The following is a 20,935-nucleotide window of genomic DNA, read 5'->3' on the forward strand; positions in this document are numbered from 1 at the left end:
TTATATTGACAATTGAATAATTTGTGGTGTACTCTTTAAAAATTATAAAACCATTGAACTTTCTCATATTTTCAATTTTAGAAAAACTTATTAATTTATAATAACTTAAAGTGCAATAAAAAAATTTTTTTTTTAAATTAATAAAAAAAAAATGTATATATTTGTAAATATTTGTAACAAATTAATATTATACTTGGATAGAAGTAACCTTGAGCTATCAGACATATTTTGTTTCTTGGCTGTTTTGTTAAGAAGTTTAATGATATTTGACAAGATAAAATGACAAAACCGTAAATGGATGCCTTTTGAAAATGAAAAGTTAAATTGCTTACATGATAAAAAGGACAATTAAAAGAGCATGCGATTGAATTGATACATCCATTTAATGGTGTTGTGATTTATGATAGAGAATATATGTTTCATTATTTATTACAATATATATATATACACATATTTAAATGATAAAGTGAAAAAGAAAGAAGATAAATTAAATAAATTTAACCTTGATATCAATTAAAAATAAGAGTAAAAAAATAATTTTTCATTTAGGGCCTTGTTTTATGTTAAAAGAAAAAAGTATTGTTTTAAAAGTACATTAAAAGATTTGAGACAAAAAGTTTATATATATATGCATATTTAAATGTATATATATTAATGAAATTTTAAAAACTTCTTTAAGTTTGTAGGAAAGATAAAAAAAATTTGTAAAATAATTTTGTCTATCTTAACATCCAAGAGTGATTTTAGTTAATGGCAATTTACAATTATAATAAGAATACTTTGTAAAAGAAAGCATGCCAAAAGAAAATTAAAATCTTTCTTTTTTTTTTTGTCACTAAAAAGAAGAGAAAAAAGATTTGTTGATTAATATAGTTGAATATGTTTTTCAATGTTATTTGTGACTGAAGAATGTGTAGATAAAAATATTTCTCACGTGGTTAAACATAAATATATATATAAAAAAATGCATATTTGTTTTAGTATAAAGTTATAATAAAGATAAAAAAATGTATATTTGTAAAAATCTACCTACTCAAAAAAAATAAAAACAATAATATTATTTAATAAATATTGTTACTTTTTTTGGTTTAATAAAAAAAAATATATATATATATATATTTATGAATAGAAAATATGGATACATAAAATGATTAATGATTTTAGAAATAAAAACAATATGTAATAAGTATTTTTTTTTCCTAGAATATTTACACACCATAAAATGTACTTTTAATATCTATATAATATTCCACAAATACGGCACTACTAGGAAAAAAGATGAAGTATAAAATAGATTAATAAGAAAAAAAAAACAAGATGTCAAAAAATAAAAAATATTATCTATTTTAGTAAATAAAGTTATCTATCAATGTATTTGTATATATAACTTTATAATAAATTTAGTAATATGGTAGTTGTGCCATATTCACCTATATTTAAAATGAGTTACATTAATAAATTGTAAAATGAGTATATATATATATATTGATGATTTTCAAAAGAGTTAACAACAACAATAAATTTAATATATTATACATTTTAAAATCTTTTTTACAATATAATATATATATATATGAAACTTTTGTATTTAAAAACATAAATTATTTTTTATATTTTAATAATGTTAATAGATAAAAAAAATTTTTTAATATAAAATAAAATCATTAAACAATAGAAAATATTTTTATATTATAAAACAAAAGAAAAGGTGGAATATTTTTTAATGTAATATTTGTAAAAAATATTACTATTGTTACTTATTCATTAATTATTACTACAAAAAGTATTGTTTTTCAATGAAAAATACTATAAATTTATCTTAAAATAGCAATAAAATCATTAAATTAATAAATGAATAAGTAATAATAATATTATTATATAAATGTTATTTTTATGAAAAAAAAATAATAATAATAATAATAGTCAAAGTAAATTTTCATTATCTAGTATATATAATAATAAATTCAAAAAGATATACACAAGATGAATTGTTAATAATTAATAAATATTCAATATTTTATCTTTTTTTTTTAAGTATTATACATAAAATTATGAAAATATCTATATAAATTATTTTTTTATAAATCATTTAATAGAATCATTAAAATATAAAATATATATAAAAAGAATAGTTGGTGCCATTAAAAAATAAATTAATATTTAATTGAATTATACACTTTTGATATTTACCTTTTTAAAATGTAAAATGAATCGGAAAACTATAATAAATTTAAATAATTTTTTTTTTACAATTGTTATGTTAAATATAATAATTAAATTTTTATAGAATAAATGAATAATAATTTTAGGTAATAATTTTTGCAATGTAATTATATTATAATAATATAAAAGAGAAAATTTTTTTATCATATAAATTTTAATATATTATTAGAATACAAATTTTATTACTAATTTTATAGTATTAATAGAATTATTTTTTTTAATAATTTATAACATTTTGCACCTTATTTTTTTAATAAATTATGGCTGATAAAAGTGCTTACGTTCCACCAGAAGCTTTAGATGGATCAAATGGAGGAATTAAAAAAGATTCAAGTGATGTCGATTTAGATGATGTTGATTTTTTTGCTAAACCAGCACAAGCACCAGCACCAGCAAAAAAACCACCCGTAACTCCACCACCAGTTGTTGCACCAACACCTCCAGTGACTAAAGCAAGCCCTATACAACCAAAAAAACCAACAATTGTTTATAAGAAAGCAACAAACTATCAAAAAACTTTTGCTGGTAACAAAAATTAAAATGAATTTTTTATAATGATTTTATCTTAATATTGTAAAAATAAAAATTATTACTTATATTAGTTTAGTAAAGACTTCAAAACTATTAAATATTGTATAATTTATAATTAATTAAATCATTTGTGTGATAATATATCTTGAATAAATTATAACTTGATGAATATATTTTGAATTTTAAATGTACTGTTATATTATAATGTATTTAATTAATTCTTTAATTTAAATGGCATTGTGAATCTCATACATTTATTATCTTTTTTTCTAATTTATATATTTAGTAATAAATTTCATTTTTTTGTTCATTTTAATATTAAACTTTTTTTTTCTAAAAATATTTTAATAATAAATTCATGAAAATATTATTTTATTATTTATAAATAATTTCTTCTTATAATAAAATAAAAAAATGTTTCTTATAATTTTTAATACAATATCTTATTTGGAAAACTTTACATTTTGTTTACTCATTGGTAAAGTATTACTTAATTTGTTGTATTTTTTTTTTCTAAGTATTAATATTAAAATTTTTTAAAATGGACTTTCAAAATAGAGCTGGAGGTAAAACTGGTGGTGGAGGACAAGCCTCCTATTCGGAAGCAAATGTAGATAGAAGAGAAAGGCTTCGCCAATTGGCTATGGAAATGATTGATTTATCAAAAGATCCTTATTTTATGAAAAATCATCTAGGTAGTTATGAATGTAAACTTTGTCTTACATTACATAATAATGAAGGATCATACTTAGCTCATACTCAGGGAAAAAAACATCAACAAAATTTGGCTAGACGTGCTGCTAAAGACTCAGCTGATGCTCAACTTTTTATGCAACAACAACAAAATCAAGCAGCAAAACCAGAGATAAAAAAATTTCAAAAAATAGGTCATCCAGGATATAAAATAACGAAACAATTTGATCCATCAACAGGACAATGTGGTTTTCTATTTCAAATAGACTATCCAGATATTGGTCAAGGTGTAATACCTAAACATCGTTTCATGTCAGCATTTGAACAAAAAGTTGAGGCTCCTGATAAAAAATGGCAATATTTAATATTTGCAGCAGAACCTTATGAAACAATAGCTTTTAAAATGCCTAGTAAGGAAGTAGATAAAAATGAAGATATTTTTTGGTATGATTGGAATGAGGATACAAAACAATTTTATTTTCAGTTTGCTTTTAAACCAGACAAAACATTAGTTCCATCTAGTGCTACTCCTCGATTTGGAGTCACAGAATAACAGATAGTTAATGAAATTGTATTTATCCCATATTACGTGTGAGTGGTTTGCTAACAGTACACATATTATTTTTATGGTTTATAAAAAATTTAAACTGTATGGTTGTACAGAAAAGGCACAGATAATTTTTTGTAATGAATGGAATAAAAATTTATTTATTTGATTAATTGTTATGTAATCATAGAAATTATTTTAAAATATTATTATTTGAAAAAACATAGAATTACAAAAAGGTTGACATTTGATCAAATAAAAATATCTAACTTAATATTATACTAATGTACTTTTCAATTTTGGTCAGCCTTATTTTTCAATAAATTTAATTAAATATATTCTCGTTTATTTTTAATGTGTTAATTTTAAATTATGACTATTTTAAAATAGAAAAATTTTTTTATAATATTTTTAAATATCAATTATTTGATACTATGGTTTGAAATATTATCTTTGAAAATAAAGTAGTTGAAATCTAATACTACAAATGTTTAGAAAAAACCTTTCAGAACATCGTGTTATGGTTTCATAAAAGATTTTTAAACTAAAATTTTCTAAAATAAAATATACAATCAATAAAGTTTTTGAATAAAATGATAAAAAAATAAACTTGAATAATAATAAATGCAATCACCAAAAATGACATATGATGTAGATTGATATAAATAATTTATTAACCAATTCCAAAAAAAAATTCTTCTAAAATAACAATTTTTAAATAAGTTACAAAGATTAAAAATATATTATATTAATGTAATAAAATTATTTTTAAAAATTCTCAAAACAAAAACATACTTTATCAAACAATTTTTGAAATGATATATCTACATATTATTATTTTAAAATATCAAAAAATGTAAGTTAAAAGGATATATTTAATCAACTAATTTTTTATTTATTTTAGGAATATCATGCTAAATTAAATGGAAGTCATTAATAATTTGTTCAAACATGGTAAACTTTTGAATAGAAAGATGTTGGAGACAGCCGATGGAAGTGAGAGTTAGTTAAGATTTACGTTAAAGAAAGTTAAGATCAATAAAAATATGGCTTTATTAAAACTGAAAAACGCCAATTTTTTTTTATTATGTAGAAAAATTTAATTTTATCAAAAAAATAATAAATTATTTACTTTTAAATATATACATTTGTTGATATCTGTTTTTTGTATTCATTTTTTTTACCTTTATATTATAAAATAAATAAAAATAAAAATTATTATAATAAATTTATTTATTGATATTATATTTATACTAGTATGATATTTTATTAGCGTTTAAAATTTTTAATAAGTTTTATAAAGTAAACAAACATATATTAATTTACATCATCCAAAAAAGTATAACTACTGGAAGTGTTACAGCACTAAGAAATATCCACATGAAGACACAATCTAGTCTTTCTGCTATTCTTACATAACCATTATATTCATGTTTTATTTTGGCACTTGTTATTTGATTTCTACATTCATGATCACAATAATCACATTGAATACAATGAAGATAATCATCAAGTCTTGTGGATATTTTTTTAATTTTTCTTAATCTTACTCCATACATTGTTTCTGAATCAGTACCAAGTGATCCTTTTGAGTAATATTCTTTTTCACCATAATATTCAGATTCTAATTTATCATTTATTAAACCATTCATATCATCACTTTCAGAATGTTTTAAAGTTGTCTTACTTGAATTAATACCATCATGTTCAATTATAACTTCTTTTGGTTTAGATAATTGACTTTTTAATTGAATCTCAGGTAATGGTATATTAGGATTTTCTTTTAACATAAATAATTTCATTATCCAACTTGGTGGTTCTTTACCAAATCTTCCTTTTCTATGAATTTTCATAACAACACCTGTTGTCATTGCAGCAAATGATACAGAAACCATATTAAATAAAAAATATGCAACTAAAAGTGGGACAGATGTTGAACTATGAGGAACTTTTTCACTAACAACCAATGATAAAACAGCCATCGTTAATATAGCTGTAACACCTAATGTAAATCTTTCCTCTCTTTCTCCAGTTGTTGAGAATCTAGCAAAAAGACCAACAATACTAATGGAACACATTACAAATGATGGAAATGTTAATGTAACCATATAAAATAATGGTTTTCTTCTTACACTAACTTCATATTCAATTTGTGATACTAAAATTCCTTCATGTTCATATTCACTTCTTTTTACCTTAACATTTTGTAAATGCCATTCTTCATTAGGTGTATAATGTTCCAATGAATGTTCCACATGTGGTAGTAGACGTATTTTTTCCCAACTATACGCCCAACTGGCAATCTAAAATAAAAATGTAATATAGTAATTGCGTAGGTTAATAATGAGATAATAAGTATAATTACTAAAATAATTATCTTTTAAATAATATAAATTTTATTTTCTATGTATATATATATTTTTTTTTTTATTAAAAATTAAAATTTACCTCTAAAGCACATCTTTGATCATCAAGTGGAAAATGGCGGATATTAATTTCACAAGATACCGTATAAACAGCTGGATGAGAACATTCTACAGTACCATTGGAATAAACAACTACTGGTGCTCTTACTTTTGAAAGGAGGTCTTCATGATGCAGCCTAGAAGCCGATACCCTGTATATTAGTGTTAACAACAAAGAAAATTTTTATGTAATAAATTTCTCTAGTTTTTTTTTTACATATATTATATATATAATTTTTGTTAAAATATTTTATTTTTATTATATTCTCATAAGAATTTAAAAATATTAATATGTCTTTTAAAGTTTTAACTAGAGAAATTATAAAACATTTTTATAATAAAGAAGAGTTTAATAATAAATAACTCAATAATGTTATCAAAAACTTATTTGATTGTTTTATGATTAACCCATTAATTTGAATGGTAATAAAAATAATAACATTTTATGATAATTTTCTTTCTATTTTAAAACAAAACATGCAACATTTTTACTAGTAATTGTTATCATATTCAAAAGTTATTTAAAGAAAAGTATTATTATCTATTTTATAGATATACATATATATTGTAACAATATAAACATAAAAAATAAATAAATAAAATAAAAGTAAGATTATAAAATTGTTAAAACTTACATATTAAAAATAATTATATCAGGCATCCAGATGACATGCATTGGTAACCATGTCTTATTAAGTCCACCAAATTCTTTTGGATTCCATGATAATGAAGGATCTATCCATTTCTAAAATTAAAATTTAATTAAATTAATTTTTGTTTTTAAATAATTAAAGAGAAACCTCGTCTACATAAACTAATGCTGTCATTGTCTGTTTTAATTCGTCAATTCCAAGAATATGAACTAATTCCATTTCATAATGAACTTCTAATACTCCATCTGGTGGAGCATTTGGATTATGATTACCCATCAAATGTTCTGTTAATTTTTTTGAAGAACCAGGTTCATAAATTTTATGTAATACTCTTTCTTCTTCTTCTTTTGTATGATGAACATTTTCAATTTGATCACCAAGAACAGAAACCTTAAATTAAAATTTTATATAATAATAATAATAATATTAATAAAAATATAATATAAAAATTACTTTATCTCTGAAATCTTCCTGTGTATACCTTGCGTTTGTAATAATCGTAGAAAAAACAATAATTGTTAAAAGATGAAAATAATATTTCTTCATTACCAAATTTTACCAAAAAAAAAGAAAAGAAGAAAGAAAAAAGTTATTTTAATTGTTTCTTTAATAATTATGATAACTTAAACGTCATAAGATTAAAAATAAAATAGTGAATGAAAAATTTTTTTTTGTGATAACAAATAATATAGTAAATATGCGCATAAAATAAAAGATGTGAGAGAGAAAATATTTCAAATTATATTAATAAAACTCCACCCTTGAGAAGGATATTTATACATTTATAAAGAATTGAATCTGGAGAAATATATTTGAATGAAAAGTAACAATTTAAAAATACAAATTATATATTTATTAAATTTATGATTACATCATATCTTTATTGTCTTTTTAAAAAAAAGGAAAAAGAAAGTTTATGATTAAAAAAAAATATAATAATTTTGATATGAATGAAATATTGAAATGAGATTTTTGGTATAAAGGGATATATTATAAAAGATAATGGGATGAAAGGAAGAAAGAACATTTTGAAATAAAAATTATTTCTAAATAAGAAAAAAGTTTGTAATTTTGATAAAATTAATGTTGTGATAAAAAAAAGATTTACAATTTTTGGTAACTATAAATAGAGACTTTTTTTTATATTATAATAAAAAAAACATTTGAAAAAATTGACAAATATAATAGAAATGAAGAAGTATTAGAAGTGACAATAAATTTAGGAGACAACTTCATTTATAATAAATAAGACAAATGTTGATAGATGTTAATATAATATCCACCTTGAAATCATAAAAGACAGTTGACAATTTCCTTTTTATTAAAAAGCACTTTTACTAATTATTACTTTATAATAATAAAGGGCAACATTATTTTGAAGACATAATTTTGAAGAAAACTATTATAAATATCTTTTAACTATATATACTTTTTAATCTTTTGATTATCTTAATATTTCTTCCCTTTATTTTATCTTTTTTGTGTTTTATATTTAATTTGTGATAAGAAAGAAAAGTGAAGAAAATTGTGATTAAGGTATATAATATTATGTTTAAATTTTATGAGTTTTTATAAGTATATTAGATGAATAAATGATAAATAAAAGAAGGCACTGAAATAATGAGTTATTTATTAAGGTAATTAAAAGACCAATAATTTTTCCAGAGTTAATATATATATATTTATTTAAAATGAGGTATGACATTGGTAAGTATGAGATAAAAGAGAATCGTTTATTAAAGAACATTTGTGCTAATTAATGATAATATCCATCTGTTATATCTTTTTTTTTTTTACTTAAAATAAAAAATTTTCATACATTATGAAATGGTGTTTCCATTGGTTTTACGTAATGTCCTGTTAATTAAGTTATTATAATTAATTAAGACATTTATCTAAACTTACCTAATTTAATATTTAAAGTTGAAATAAGTGGATTAATTTCATTCTCTTTTGGTATATAAGAATTACTATAAACTATCTCATTATTCTTTATCAATAAATCAAAACCATTAACTTCTATTTCGTTTCCAAGAAGCCTATAAAATGTAAATTAAAAAATAATTAAAGTTTATGTAAAAATCATTTTTTTTAACTTAACAAATGATATATTTTAAAAATAATTTACTTTTTTTCTAAATCTAATACATCAAGCATATGATTAAGAACACGAAATTTCATTTCAAAGTCATCCTGACTACTAGGAGTAAGTGATGGTGATGCATTTACTTCTAATAACCATCCTTTTAAATTTTCATCTAAAAGGATATCATAACCATATAATTCAAAACAATGTTTATCCTGTATCATTAATGGTTGAACTGACTTGAGGGAAGTTATAATAATATTTCCAATATCATCTTGAATTTTTCTTACCACTCCGGCTCCATGAACAGCCATTATATAACGAAATAAATTTCTTAATGACCATTTTAAACCTTTTTCAGGATCAAAGTCACCAGCTGTTTTAGCTATAGCTACATTTGTTAAATGTACATAGGCATTCTCATGACAAGATAAATCATATTTTGAATGACTAAATCTTGCAAAGCCCTCTCTATGAACCCATACTGTTAAAGGACGAAACTGAAAAATAAAAGAAAAAGCATATATGAAAAAAGTTTTTTTTTTATAAATACCGTTCTAACAAGAACATAAAGACGGATATCAAACTTTTTTCCTCCTATTAAATATGGATGTTTAATGTACATTTGAGTTACATATGGTAATGCTTCACAATCAGAAGAATAGTCTTTCTAAAAAAAATATTTTAGTACGCTTTTGAGATTTAAAAAAGTTTATCAAACTATATATTTTTTCGTAAACTCATTAAGAAATAATATTTTTGTGCTTTTTTTTATTATAAATTTAGATTTTAAAAATTTAATAAAAACTAACCTTTTTCCATTCAGTTATCTCTTTTAATTTTTTAAACAAAAATATGCCTTTACCTTGAGCACCAGCAACAGGTTTCATAATCCAAATATTATCATTGTTGTACTTCTTAAATTCTTCAACAAATAAATGCCACTCAGATGGTAAAACATAACTTAATGGTATAAAATTAAGATTTTTTTCAAGTTCTGGAATTTTTTTAGCTTTCTTCAAATTTTTTATTAAATTATCCTTTCTTGTCAATTCATGATCATTTCTAAAATGGCAAACCAATTGATTATCTTTAAATTTATGTTTATCAAAACTTGTATTCATCCACTCTCTGTTGACCCAATAAAAATTCCATGAATCATTCTGAGTTTGATAATAATTTTTTCTATTAACTAAAACTTCATAAATAGTATTTGATAAAGCACATTTCCAATAAATTTTTGTGTCCCTAAATTTTTAATTGCATTGGTTGTTATGAAAAATATTTAACTTACTTATTTTCCTTATATTTATCATTATTAATATTATTTGATTTTAAAGATTTTATCTCACTACCAATAGTTTTGGAAGACATTCAAGAAATTTTCTAAAAAAAATTATATAAAATAAACCATAAAAATTTTATTCTTTTGTTATAGTTGATATATTTTTAAAAACATTTTTTGGTTCATTTATTACTTTAATCGGAAGTTATAAATTTTATTTACACTTCCTTAAAACCCATTTTAAATTTGTATATTACTTGAAAAAAGTTTTTCTTTACTTACTTTATAAAAATATACGCTTCATTTTATTTCATAATATTTAATCTTTTTACACAAAATATTATATTTATTATAAATATACTTTAATATTTAAAAAAAATATTAATAGTTGAAACATCTTTATTTTTTGTCAAAAGAAAAAATAAATCTTGATTTATTAAAAAAAAAAGCAAATTAATTATTTTTCTTTTTGTTGATAATTTTTAAGTTTTAACTTTAGTTATTTAAATAATATATATCTGTCTGATTATTTAAATATTTACAAGGTATGTGAAGTAAAGCAATCATTAATTTATAAAAAAATTTGAAATATGTTTACATTAAAAAAGATTGATGTAGCTAAAACTTTGAAATGCTTGATTGGGTTGATTGATTATGAAATTTTATATAAATTTAAATTAATACTTTTATTTAAAGCTAATATTTATTACTAATAAAGTACTTATTTGACGATAAAAAATTTTTATAAAGTATATTTAAAAGAAATATTTTGAGTTATCTTTTTATAATTAAAAATCTTTTATCTTTTTATGGATATTTTAATTTTAAAGATAAAATTAAATTTCCATAACCACAAAAAAAACTTTGACTATTGAAATAAAAATAACCAATCATAAAAGGCTTGATAATATAATATTACTAAATATAAATCAAATTACAATATTTACTTTTAATAATATATAAAAATAGGTAAAACAAATGATCAAAACACATTACATAAAAATAGTACAATTAAAAAATTTTAATAAAAAAGATATTATTTTAAAATTATAATAAAAAAGATTTATAATCAATTGATTTTTATTATAATATAGTATCTGGATTTAAAAAGATACTCATAAGAAATTAAAAAAAAAAGATTTTTATTTTTTAAATTACCCTAATTTTAAAATATTTAAATGTCAAATGTAGTTATATTTTACCAAATAAAAATCATAAAAATAAAAAAAATGTATCTCTCATAGATTTAAAAAACAATTCTCTTCTAGATAAAGAATAAAAAAAAAGGAACTAAATTATTTATGATATTGAATAAAGATAAAATATATACTTTAATACTAAAAAATAATAATAAGATTTTTTGATTATAATCATTGTATTTTAGTTTTTTTCACTAGTTTTTTTTTAAATATTTTGTATATAAATAATCATAATCCTTTAACATTTTTAACAAAAATATTTTTGTAATATAATTTTCATTAGTATGATTAGTTTGAAAAGAAGAGCAAATATAGTTGAATGCTTAAAAGTTTATATTGTTTATTGTGGATTATTTTTTATTGCTTTAGTTATTTATCAAGGAAAGTTTACCTTTAAATATTTTTTTTAATTATATAATTATTAATTTTTTTTTTTAGAATTTTTTTTAAATCCTTTTATCTTTAATAGTAAAGATGGAAAGTTACATTATATAAGAAATTTTAATGCTGATTATAGAGTGGCACCAGATAATAAATTAATATATTGTATGAATACAAAAAGTATGAGTACTGTAATGGAAGAAATAATGTGTCTATTTTATAATCCAAAAATATATTTAAAAAAAAATATTTCAATAACTGAAAAGATGTATGATTATATGACATGTTCTAATCCACCAGCTGTTCTTAATAATAGAAAAAAATTAAGAAATTTTATTAATTATCCCAATAACAAGAAATATTATTATTATTTTATTGTTAGAGATCCTATTGATAGATTTTTGAGTGGTTTTCTTGATAAGTGTGTACGTGAAAGAATGAAAAGTAAAAATAAAGCTACACAATGTCATGGTTGTGGTTATGATATTGAATGTTTTGTTAATGAAATATATAGAAGAGCAAAAATTTTCCATGACACTGGTTTTTTATTTCCAAAAACAATGGAAGATTATCATTTTATGCCACAATCTTGGAAATGTCATTTAAATGAAGAAAAAGATAAATATACAATTTTTTATTATACCAATAAGACAAAATTATACAATGATTTAGATATTTATTATAAAAAAATTGGAATATCAAAATATTTAAGAGATAAAATTCAACATGATTTAAAAAATAATTATACAGAACATAAAACATTTGATTCCCCGTTAAGAGGAATGTTTGAAAATTATTTAAGAGGTGATAAAGATTTGATGAAAAAATTAGTCAATCTTTATTATACTGATTATATTATGTTTAATTTTTCTTTCCCAAAGTTAGATTAGAAATAAAAGTTTCTTGTCTATCTTTATTTATTATAAATATTTCTTGCTGTTATTTAATTTTATTATTATAAATTATATAATATCAAATGATAAAACATATGTTTGTACAAATAAAAATTTATATTTATTTATATAATAATTATTATTTTTAAATATATATATATTTTTTTCTATATTTCTAACTTTAAATTAATTTCATATTTTTTTTAAAAACATAATAAAATAATTATAATTAAGAAAAAAAAAAAGAGCAATATTAAAACATTTTGTGCATTATTATGTCTATGTCTATATGTATGTATCTATATATATGAATCATACCTATGGCATTTTAAAATCTAAATGAAAAAAAAAATATAGAAAAAGCTTTTTAAAATGTGTATTCTATTTCAAGAAGGAAAATAAATTTAAAAAAAAAAAATTAAGATAGCGTAGGTTTAAAGGTGTAGTTGATTATAATTTAGTATGTAAGAAGAGATAATTTTTGTTAATTTGCAAAATCTTTTTACCCTTACTATTTGTTAATTGTTATATTATATAAATAATATTATATATTAATTTTTAATATTTTTATTATTAAAATTTATTTTAAAAGTAGTATTTTAAATATTAAAAAATTTTAAAAGATATATTTTTAAGAATGTACTTTTTACAAAAAAAATTTATTTCATCAATAAATAATATATTGAATGATATAAAATACACTAAAACTTAATTTTTAATTAGTAATCAAATTTAATTTATACTATCATATTTACAATATGAAAAAATTAAACTAACAAAGAAAATATGTATTAAAAAAATGAATAGACAAAATTTTTTACCAAATTTTTCTAAACAGAATTATTTAAAATTTATTAAATTTTTTTTATATCTATTATTTAATATTTCTATGAAATATATACATCATATTTCTACAAAAAAAAAAAACAATAAATGCGTTGTAATTTTTGTAGAAGATAAGCTTTAGAGTAAAATGTAAGACATACTATTACTTGAGGAAGAGTATAGAGGAAAGAAAAAGAGGATAAAAATACTATATTGATAAAAAAAAAATAAAATTAAAATATTATTATTTTATGATGAGATAGTTGCAACAATATATAAAAATATATTTCTATATAATGTCCTCATTTTAATAGAGTATTCTTTTTTGTATCATATTTAATAAAAATAATTTTTATATATAATATATATTATTTCTTATTATTATTATAACAATTGCTAATTTAAAGAAATATATTTATTATTACAAATAATTTATTTATCTCTTTTACTATTTGAAAAATTCTTTATGTCCACTATAAAAATCTACTATAAATAATATAATTGTATCTATACATCTTTATTTTTAAAATGATCTATGAAGATTAAAGAAAAGAAAAGTTAAAATCAGATATATACTTTATAAATCAAAAGCAGACTTTGTCTATATCTTTATTAACAAAAATTATTTATATGACTTTTACTTACTCCAATATAAAATATAAATCTCATTCTTGTGGAGGTGGAAGTTGAGGAAAACAGAAAATTTATATGTTGTCAAAAGATATATATATTATAAATATATAATATGTATAACGATTGGGAGAAGAGGAAAAAGAAAAGAGTGATTTGATATAGCTAGCGGTGGTGTTTTAATTGTGTTAGATATATAGAAAAATACAACCTCTTTCTATTTTGTGATTATTTTCACTTTAACATATATTATATTCTTTACTTTTATCTTTTAAACTGTTCAAGTTTATTAATTTTTGCACAAAGACAATTTCATTATCTTTAAAAATTTTACTTCTAATTAATTATAAGTATAAAAACTATTTTTTTTAAATAATTTTTTACAATAATTTAATGTTTGATTTTTATTTATATTTTTTAGATTTATTATTAAATTATGGCATCAGGAGTTAAAGTTGATTCAGCAGTTAAGACTGTCTATGATGAACTTCATAATAAGCATATGCATTCATACATAATCTTTAGAATTAGTGATGATGATACAACTATTATTGTTGAAAAGAAAGGAGATAAAGGTGCTCCATATTCAGATTTTTTAGATGTAAATTTTTTTTTTAATATTTTTAAATTAATTAATATTATATTACTTTAGGCAATGAAAAATTGCGTTGGATCTGGTAAAGAATGCCGATATGCAGCAGTAGATGTTGAGGTAACTGTTCATAGACAAGGAGCAGAAGGTGCATCAAAATTATCAAAAATAGTTTTTATTCAATTCTGTCCTGATGATGCTCCAGTTAGAAGACGTATGCTTTACGCATCATCTGTTGCTGCTCTTAAAGCAACACTTGGACTTGAATCACTTATGCAAGTTCAAGCTTCTGATTTATCTGATATTGATGAGAAAGCTATAAAACATGAATTGATGTCAAGTCAACGTCTTTAAAAAAAATATATATATATATAAAAGAAGATAAAATCAAAGGAATTTTTTTTTTATTATACATTTCATCTACTCTAAAATATATATACGTGAAACCATAATTTAAAACACGGGCTTTTGGTTTTTGACTTGAAACATCATATAAAATTTCTTATGCAGTGCCATTAAATGCCTTAATTTTTACATAATATATTTTGGCACATTTAGTGCTAATAAATATTATGTAATACTTTTTCTAAACAAACATAAAAAAAACAACATAAAATTAATGTCTTTTTAAAGATATATAATATATGAACTGAATTTTTAGTCCTTCCTTTTATTATTATATATTTTAAACAACATTAATAAACTATATATCCTATCTTTAAATTGTTTTTTTTTATTATTAAATATTAATTAAAATATATAAATATGTATATAAATGTATATATAATATATATTTTTAATAACAGAAAAAAAAAACATTGATTATAAAAGCAAAATTTAAAAAGAAAAAATAATAATAATACATTTTTTTTTTAAGAAAATTTTATATTAAAAATATGGTATGAAAAATGTTATAAAATTGAAATTTATCATAAGTAAATTATGTATGACTTTTATCTTAAAGATTATTTTGTTTTTAAACTATTTTTTTTATAAATAGTTTATGATTATATGATTACAAGTTTTTGACCTTTTTCTCTTTTTTTCTTTTAAATTTTAATAATATACTAATTTTAGAAAGATTGTACTTATATTATATAAATATATATCATTTTAACTTTAAAATTATTATAATGTTAAATATAAAATATCTTTTATAATTAATACTTTTATTTTTTTAAATATCTTTGTATTTTTTAGTTTACCATTTATTTATAATATAAAGATATTGTAAATAAAAATATATATTTTTAACAAATAATATTTTATTATTATTTGTTATCAATATTATTAAAAATTATATTAGTATTTAAAATTAAAGATATATAATATAATTCTTTGTCTTATATCTTATATAATTATATAAGAAAGTAAGTAAAAATAATATTATATATAAATATATGTATATGTATATATGTTATCACATTGTTATTTTTTCTATATCTTTTTCTCATAACATTATAACTTCCTTTTGTTGCCTGGGTTAGGAACATACATATAGAGATTTATTGGGTATGCTTTAAATTAAATTTAACTATCTCCTCTATCTTCTAGAAGCAATCGATTCATGAAGAAAATTGTCCTTATTTTTAGTTGTTAAAAAGGCATTTCATATTACAATGTCTTTATATCAATAGCCACTTTTCTTTATATTTTTACTACTTTCATTTAAATTTTACATATATATTTTTAATTTTATACCTCACTTTTTCATAGCAAATTCTTTTTATTAATACATTTATTTATTTTTTTTTTCTTTTATATATATTTTATTTACGTCATTACCATAAATATATGTTTATCAATCTTGCTATATATATATATATGTGTAGATTATATTAATTATTCTTATAGGCTATATATAATTTATTACAAAAAAGGTAGGGATAAACTTTCTACTTTTTTTTTTCTTAATTACAACCACCCATCTGTGTATGAATGACTAAAAAGTGTATAATAAAGAGACCAGAATGAAAAATCCTTCAGTATCTAGTTTAACCATTAGACGGCCTAGTGCTCTCAAGAAACAGACACCAATATCAAGCATCCGGTCTTCAGCTAAACTTCCTGGACCTTTTTCAACAAACATGAGACTTAAGGTAAGATTTTTATTTACATATAAAAAAATAATTAAATTTATTATTTTAAGAGCATTGAACATATAGGACTTAATCTAGGGGCTGTAGACTTATCCACAGAACCATTAATCACAGATTTAACTAAATATACACAAGAAGAATTATTAGAATATCGAGCAGTCTTCAATATGTTTGATGCAGGTATATTTTAATATTTTTTTTTTATATAATTTTTTATAATAATTTAATATATATTTATATAATTTTTTTTAGATCGTTCTGGAGCAATAGGTTTAGATGAATTGGAAAAAGCTGTTAGGGATCTTGGTCTCGATCCAACAGTTGAAGATTTAAAAAAAATTATTGAAGAGGTAGATAAACGTGGTAACCAACAGATAGATTTTGATGAATTCTGTGAATTTATGGGTAAATTATCACATAAACAAAAAAGTTGGAATGATTTTATAAAAGAATGTTTCCAAGCATTTGATGTTAGTGAAAGTGGTGGTATTACAAAAAAAGATTTTCATTATATAATGAAAGAATTTGGTGGTATACAAGATCATCAATTAATTGATTCAATATTTAAAGAATATGACATTGATGGTGATAGAGTTTTAGATTATGATGAATTTGTCTTTTTATGTAAAAATTATTTAACTGAAGAAGATATTGCCTAAGGATGAACGAAAAAGAAAGATATTTAATCTAAATTTTAAAATTATTAAATATTTTTTTTTCTCATTCTTATCCTATATCTTACTTGTACATTTCATTTAATGTATAAGAAGAAGAAAAAAATAAATTATTCATTAATTTTTTTCAAAATAATTATAATTAAATTATTTTCTAAGAATATTTTTTTTATATTTTTACAAATGTTTTTCTTTCTTATCTTATATTTACAAGAAGATTAATTAAAAAAAAAAATTTAATTTAAAAACTTTATATTTCTTTTTTTTTTCTTTAGGAAATAGAAAAATTTATATTTAAACAATCAATAACTATTAATTTAAAAAAAAAAAAATTTTTTTTTAAACGTACTTTTTGTTTCTAACATTTTTTTTTACAAATATAAACATAACTGGATATATTTTTTTTATTTTAAAAAAAAAATGGTTACTCCTATTTCACTTCAAGTATACCCATATTTTAAAATATATATATATACTAAAAATATAAAAAAAAAACTTCATTTTTCTTAACGTTTTATTTTCTAATGTAATTATCACATACTACAATCATGTTGTATATTTATTTTTAAATAATGTATTTTCTTTCTTATTTTTAACATTTTAAAAGTAATATTTTACCAATGAAAAAAAAAATCCTTATAACTCTTTTTCCTCTCCATCCTAGCAACATGATGTTCATAAAGTTATCAACTCATACAACAACAATATATATCTAATAAATTCTTTGAAATATACATACATACATACACAAATTTAATTGCTATTTTTACGTTTCTAAATGTATGTATACATTTTTTTTTTATAATATAATTTTTATTTTAAAGTAATTATAAAGTGTAGGAAAAAAAAAAATAATACCAGTTTTTTTAATGATAAAATATATTGATATTTCGAAATTTATTTTAACTATTTATTGTCTCCCTACAACTAGACATATTCTTATCAATTTAATTGTTCTCCCCTATCATATTTTGAAATCGATAGATAAAATGTAATATTTGATTTAAACTATTTATTTTAAAGTACAACAAATTGAAATTCATATTCTCATATAAATATGATTATTTGGTTAATTAAACATTTATACCAATTATAAGTCATTTAATATTTTAAAAACAGGAATTGAAATATAGGAACATGTATTTTATTCCACATATTTTTTTTCTTGGTTCTTTTTATTATTTGTTAATAAAAGAATGTTGTATATGTGTTTGATGACTAGAATAGAGAAAAATATGATAGATAACGACAGGAGATGGTGTTGTCATTAAAATATTTATGTATATACCAATTTTAAAATTTTCCATTCTTTACTTTTTGATTATTTCTTAATTTTTAGTCAAACCTTTCCTTTATATGTACAATATATTTCATATCATTTTATATATTTTAAAATCTAAATTTTATATATATATATTTAGAAATATACATTTTTCAGAATAACGCCCCAAATATTGTTTCTCTTATCATATTAAGATTATATCTTATATATATATATAATCTATTTATTTCACAATATTTCTTAATTATTACCTCTATACCTTGTGACTAGATTTTTCATTACAACCAACTATATTTTAAAACCGTTAGAAAAATATTTTAAATATATATTTATTAAAGGTAATATATATTATAAATATAATATATTTTGTATATTTGTACAGAGAAAAGTATTTTCTTTCACATGATACATATATATATTTTAAAATTATTTCTATATTCAATAGGGAAAATGTCAGCTAATCAGTATATCAGTGAAATATTTTATATATATATTTTTATATAAAACTAAGACTCATATCATTATTACAATACTAATGATAAATATACACTTAATAATATTGTTCCATTAATATTATATATGTTTTAATTTAACAAAAAATATATATATTTTTATAAGTACCAGTTTTATAATGATTACAACGATAAATAACTTATATACATTTTTATTGTTTTCTTAAGTATTCATCCTTCTTATCCTCTTTGTAACATGTTCATCGTGTTTTTTTTTTATTTTATAGAATGCTTTTAAAATATTTACAGTTTTCTCGTACATTCTTTTAAAATTATATTTTAACTTATCTATTCTTCTTTATCATTATCATTTACTTGATTCCTCTTCTTTTCTAATAAATTTTATCCTTTTTTTTTTCTTCTCAACAATCATATTATTTTCTTATCAAAATTCCATCAACATAAAAGAATCATATCATATATTCACTGACATATTTATACAGATCATTCTTTGGTGTTTGGAAATTAGATTAAACAATCAAGATATTTTTTTATATTTAAATTTATATTATATGTTTAATTGATGGAATAAATATATATCATATTTATGTCTAGAACAAACATAACTTAAAATATAATTTATATAAATACTTTGTTGAAAGGGATGCATCATGTAGATATGATATTATTATATATACGTCTATCAATCTTTCATTTCTCTCGTTATTTTAAAATGTTACACTAAAGTTTTTTTTCTTTTTTTTCAAATGTATACATTTCTACCGTACTCATGGTTTCGTGTCCTTGATCTTACAGCGACTTTTGGGAATGTGCGTCTATTAAAATATGCATTACCACGATGTATAAATTTAAAGTTATTAACATTTATTAAATTTTTTTTTATTCCTAGGTGATATAAATTTTATTTCAGAGTTTAATTCTCACACAATCAGTTGGTCTAGTATTTTAAAAGGCATATTTTGCATGTCCTTTGACTTTAACAGATTTTCATCGTTTAAGTGTTTTATGACAGACAGCCAACACCAAGGTAAGAAATGAATAATTTATAATAAAGAAAAATTAACATATAAAAAATAATATTTATAGTGAGGTTGTCAAAAAAACGAGCAAAACTGAAGATCACTAGCAAGGGTGGACTTCACAATTTTCAAGCTAACTGCAATACTTTTATAGCAGGACAACGCATGCTTTGTCAAAACTTCTCTAATACTGTTTGGCCTTCAACGTCTCATTTCCCAACAGAGATTTATCTCAAAATTCACTAATATCGGTAAGTCGTTTTTTTTAAAAAATGACGCGTGTAACATATAATTCTATTTTTAGTGTAAGACCCTCCCCAATCCCCAAAATTTCTCTTTTTTTGTGATAGAAAAGGATTCAAAGATATACCAAGATGGCTAACAA

General features: G+C 20.1%; 8 protein-coding genes across 8 annotated transcripts; 6 read left to right on the forward strand and 2 right to left on the reverse strand.

The window, feature by feature from the left end:
• Positions 1-2,483: 2,483 nt before the first annotated feature.
• Positions 2,484-2,762, forward strand: SRAE_2000421200 (Hypothetical protein; the record flags this gene model as incomplete). Its single annotated transcript, XM_024643055.1, has 1 exon — positions 2,484-2,762. The coding sequence occupies one exon, from the start codon at positions 2,484-2,486 to the stop codon at positions 2,760-2,762; it is 279 nt and encodes a 92-aa protein (XP_024508764.1).
• A 533-nt stretch (positions 2,763-3,295) lies between these two features.
• Positions 3,296-4,000, forward strand: SRAE_2000421300 (Splicing factor 3A subunit 2; the record flags this gene model as incomplete). Its single annotated transcript, XM_024643056.1, has 1 exon — positions 3,296-4,000. One exon carries the CDS (start codon positions 3,296-3,298, stop codon positions 3,998-4,000), a length of 705 nt encoding a protein of 234 aa, XP_024508765.1.
• A 1,316-nt stretch (positions 4,001-5,316) lies between these two features.
• On the reverse strand, positions 5,317-7,658 carry SRAE_2000421400 (Neurotransmitter-gated ion-channel transmembrane domain and Neurotransmitter-gated ion-channel family and Neurotransmitter-gated ion-channel ligand-binding domain and Nicotinic acetylcholine-gated receptor, transmembrane domain-containing protein; the record flags this gene model as incomplete). Its single annotated transcript, XM_024643057.1, has 5 exons — positions 5,317-6,297; positions 6,443-6,611; positions 7,095-7,204; positions 7,260-7,502; positions 7,566-7,658. 5 exons carry the CDS (start codon positions 7,656-7,658, stop codon positions 5,317-5,319), a joined length of 1,596 nt encoding a protein of 531 aa, XP_024508766.1.
• Positions 7,659-8,925: 1,267 nt separating this feature from the next.
• On the reverse strand, positions 8,926-10,572 carry SRAE_2000421500 (Probable tubulin polyglutamylase TTLL9; the record flags this gene model as incomplete). Its single annotated transcript, XM_024643058.1, has 6 exons — positions 8,926-8,969; positions 9,018-9,151; positions 9,241-9,698; positions 9,752-9,868; positions 10,011-10,446; positions 10,493-10,572. The coding sequence occupies 6 exons, from the start codon at positions 10,570-10,572 to the stop codon at positions 8,926-8,928; spliced, it is 1,269 nt and encodes a 422-aa protein (XP_024508767.1).
• A 1,658-nt stretch (positions 10,573-12,230) lies between these two features.
• On the forward strand, positions 12,231-12,953 carry SRAE_2000421600 (Sulfotransferase family-containing protein; the record flags this gene model as incomplete). Its single annotated transcript, XM_024643059.1, has 1 exon — positions 12,231-12,953. The coding sequence occupies one exon, from the start codon at positions 12,231-12,233 to the stop codon at positions 12,951-12,953; it is 723 nt and encodes a 240-aa protein (XP_024508768.1).
• Positions 12,954-14,847: 1,894 nt separating this feature from the next.
• Positions 14,848-15,357, forward strand: SRAE_2000421700 (Actin-depolymerising factor homology domain-containing protein; the record flags this gene model as incomplete). The annotated part of the gene is made up of 2 exons (XM_024643060.1): positions 14,848-15,012; positions 15,064-15,357. 2 exons carry the CDS (start codon positions 14,848-14,850, stop codon positions 15,355-15,357), a joined length of 459 nt encoding a protein of 152 aa, XP_024508769.1.
• A 1,616-nt stretch (positions 15,358-16,973) lies between these two features.
• On the forward strand, positions 16,974-17,761 carry SRAE_2000421800 (Calmodulin-like protein 3; the record flags this gene model as incomplete). Its single annotated transcript, XM_024643061.1, has 3 exons — positions 16,974-17,102; positions 17,153-17,282; positions 17,355-17,761. 3 exons carry the CDS (start codon positions 16,974-16,976, stop codon positions 17,759-17,761), a joined length of 666 nt encoding a protein of 221 aa, XP_024508770.1.
• A 2,516-nt stretch (positions 17,762-20,277) lies between these two features.
• SRAE_2000421900 (Hypothetical protein) lies at positions 20,278-20,932 on the forward strand (the record flags this gene model as incomplete). Its single annotated transcript, XM_024643062.1, has 5 exons — positions 20,278-20,371; positions 20,421-20,558; positions 20,618-20,722; positions 20,776-20,801; positions 20,855-20,932. 5 exons carry the CDS (start codon positions 20,278-20,280, stop codon positions 20,930-20,932), a joined length of 441 nt encoding a protein of 146 aa, XP_024508771.1.
• Between the last annotated feature and the right edge of the window lie 3 nt (positions 20,933-20,935).

This window comes from Strongyloides ratti (assembly GCF_001040885.1).
Source record: "Strongyloides ratti genome assembly S_ratti_ED321, chromosome : 2".
Classification (NCBI taxonomy): domain Eukaryota; kingdom Metazoa; phylum Nematoda; class Chromadorea; order Rhabditida; family Strongyloididae; genus Strongyloides; species Strongyloides ratti.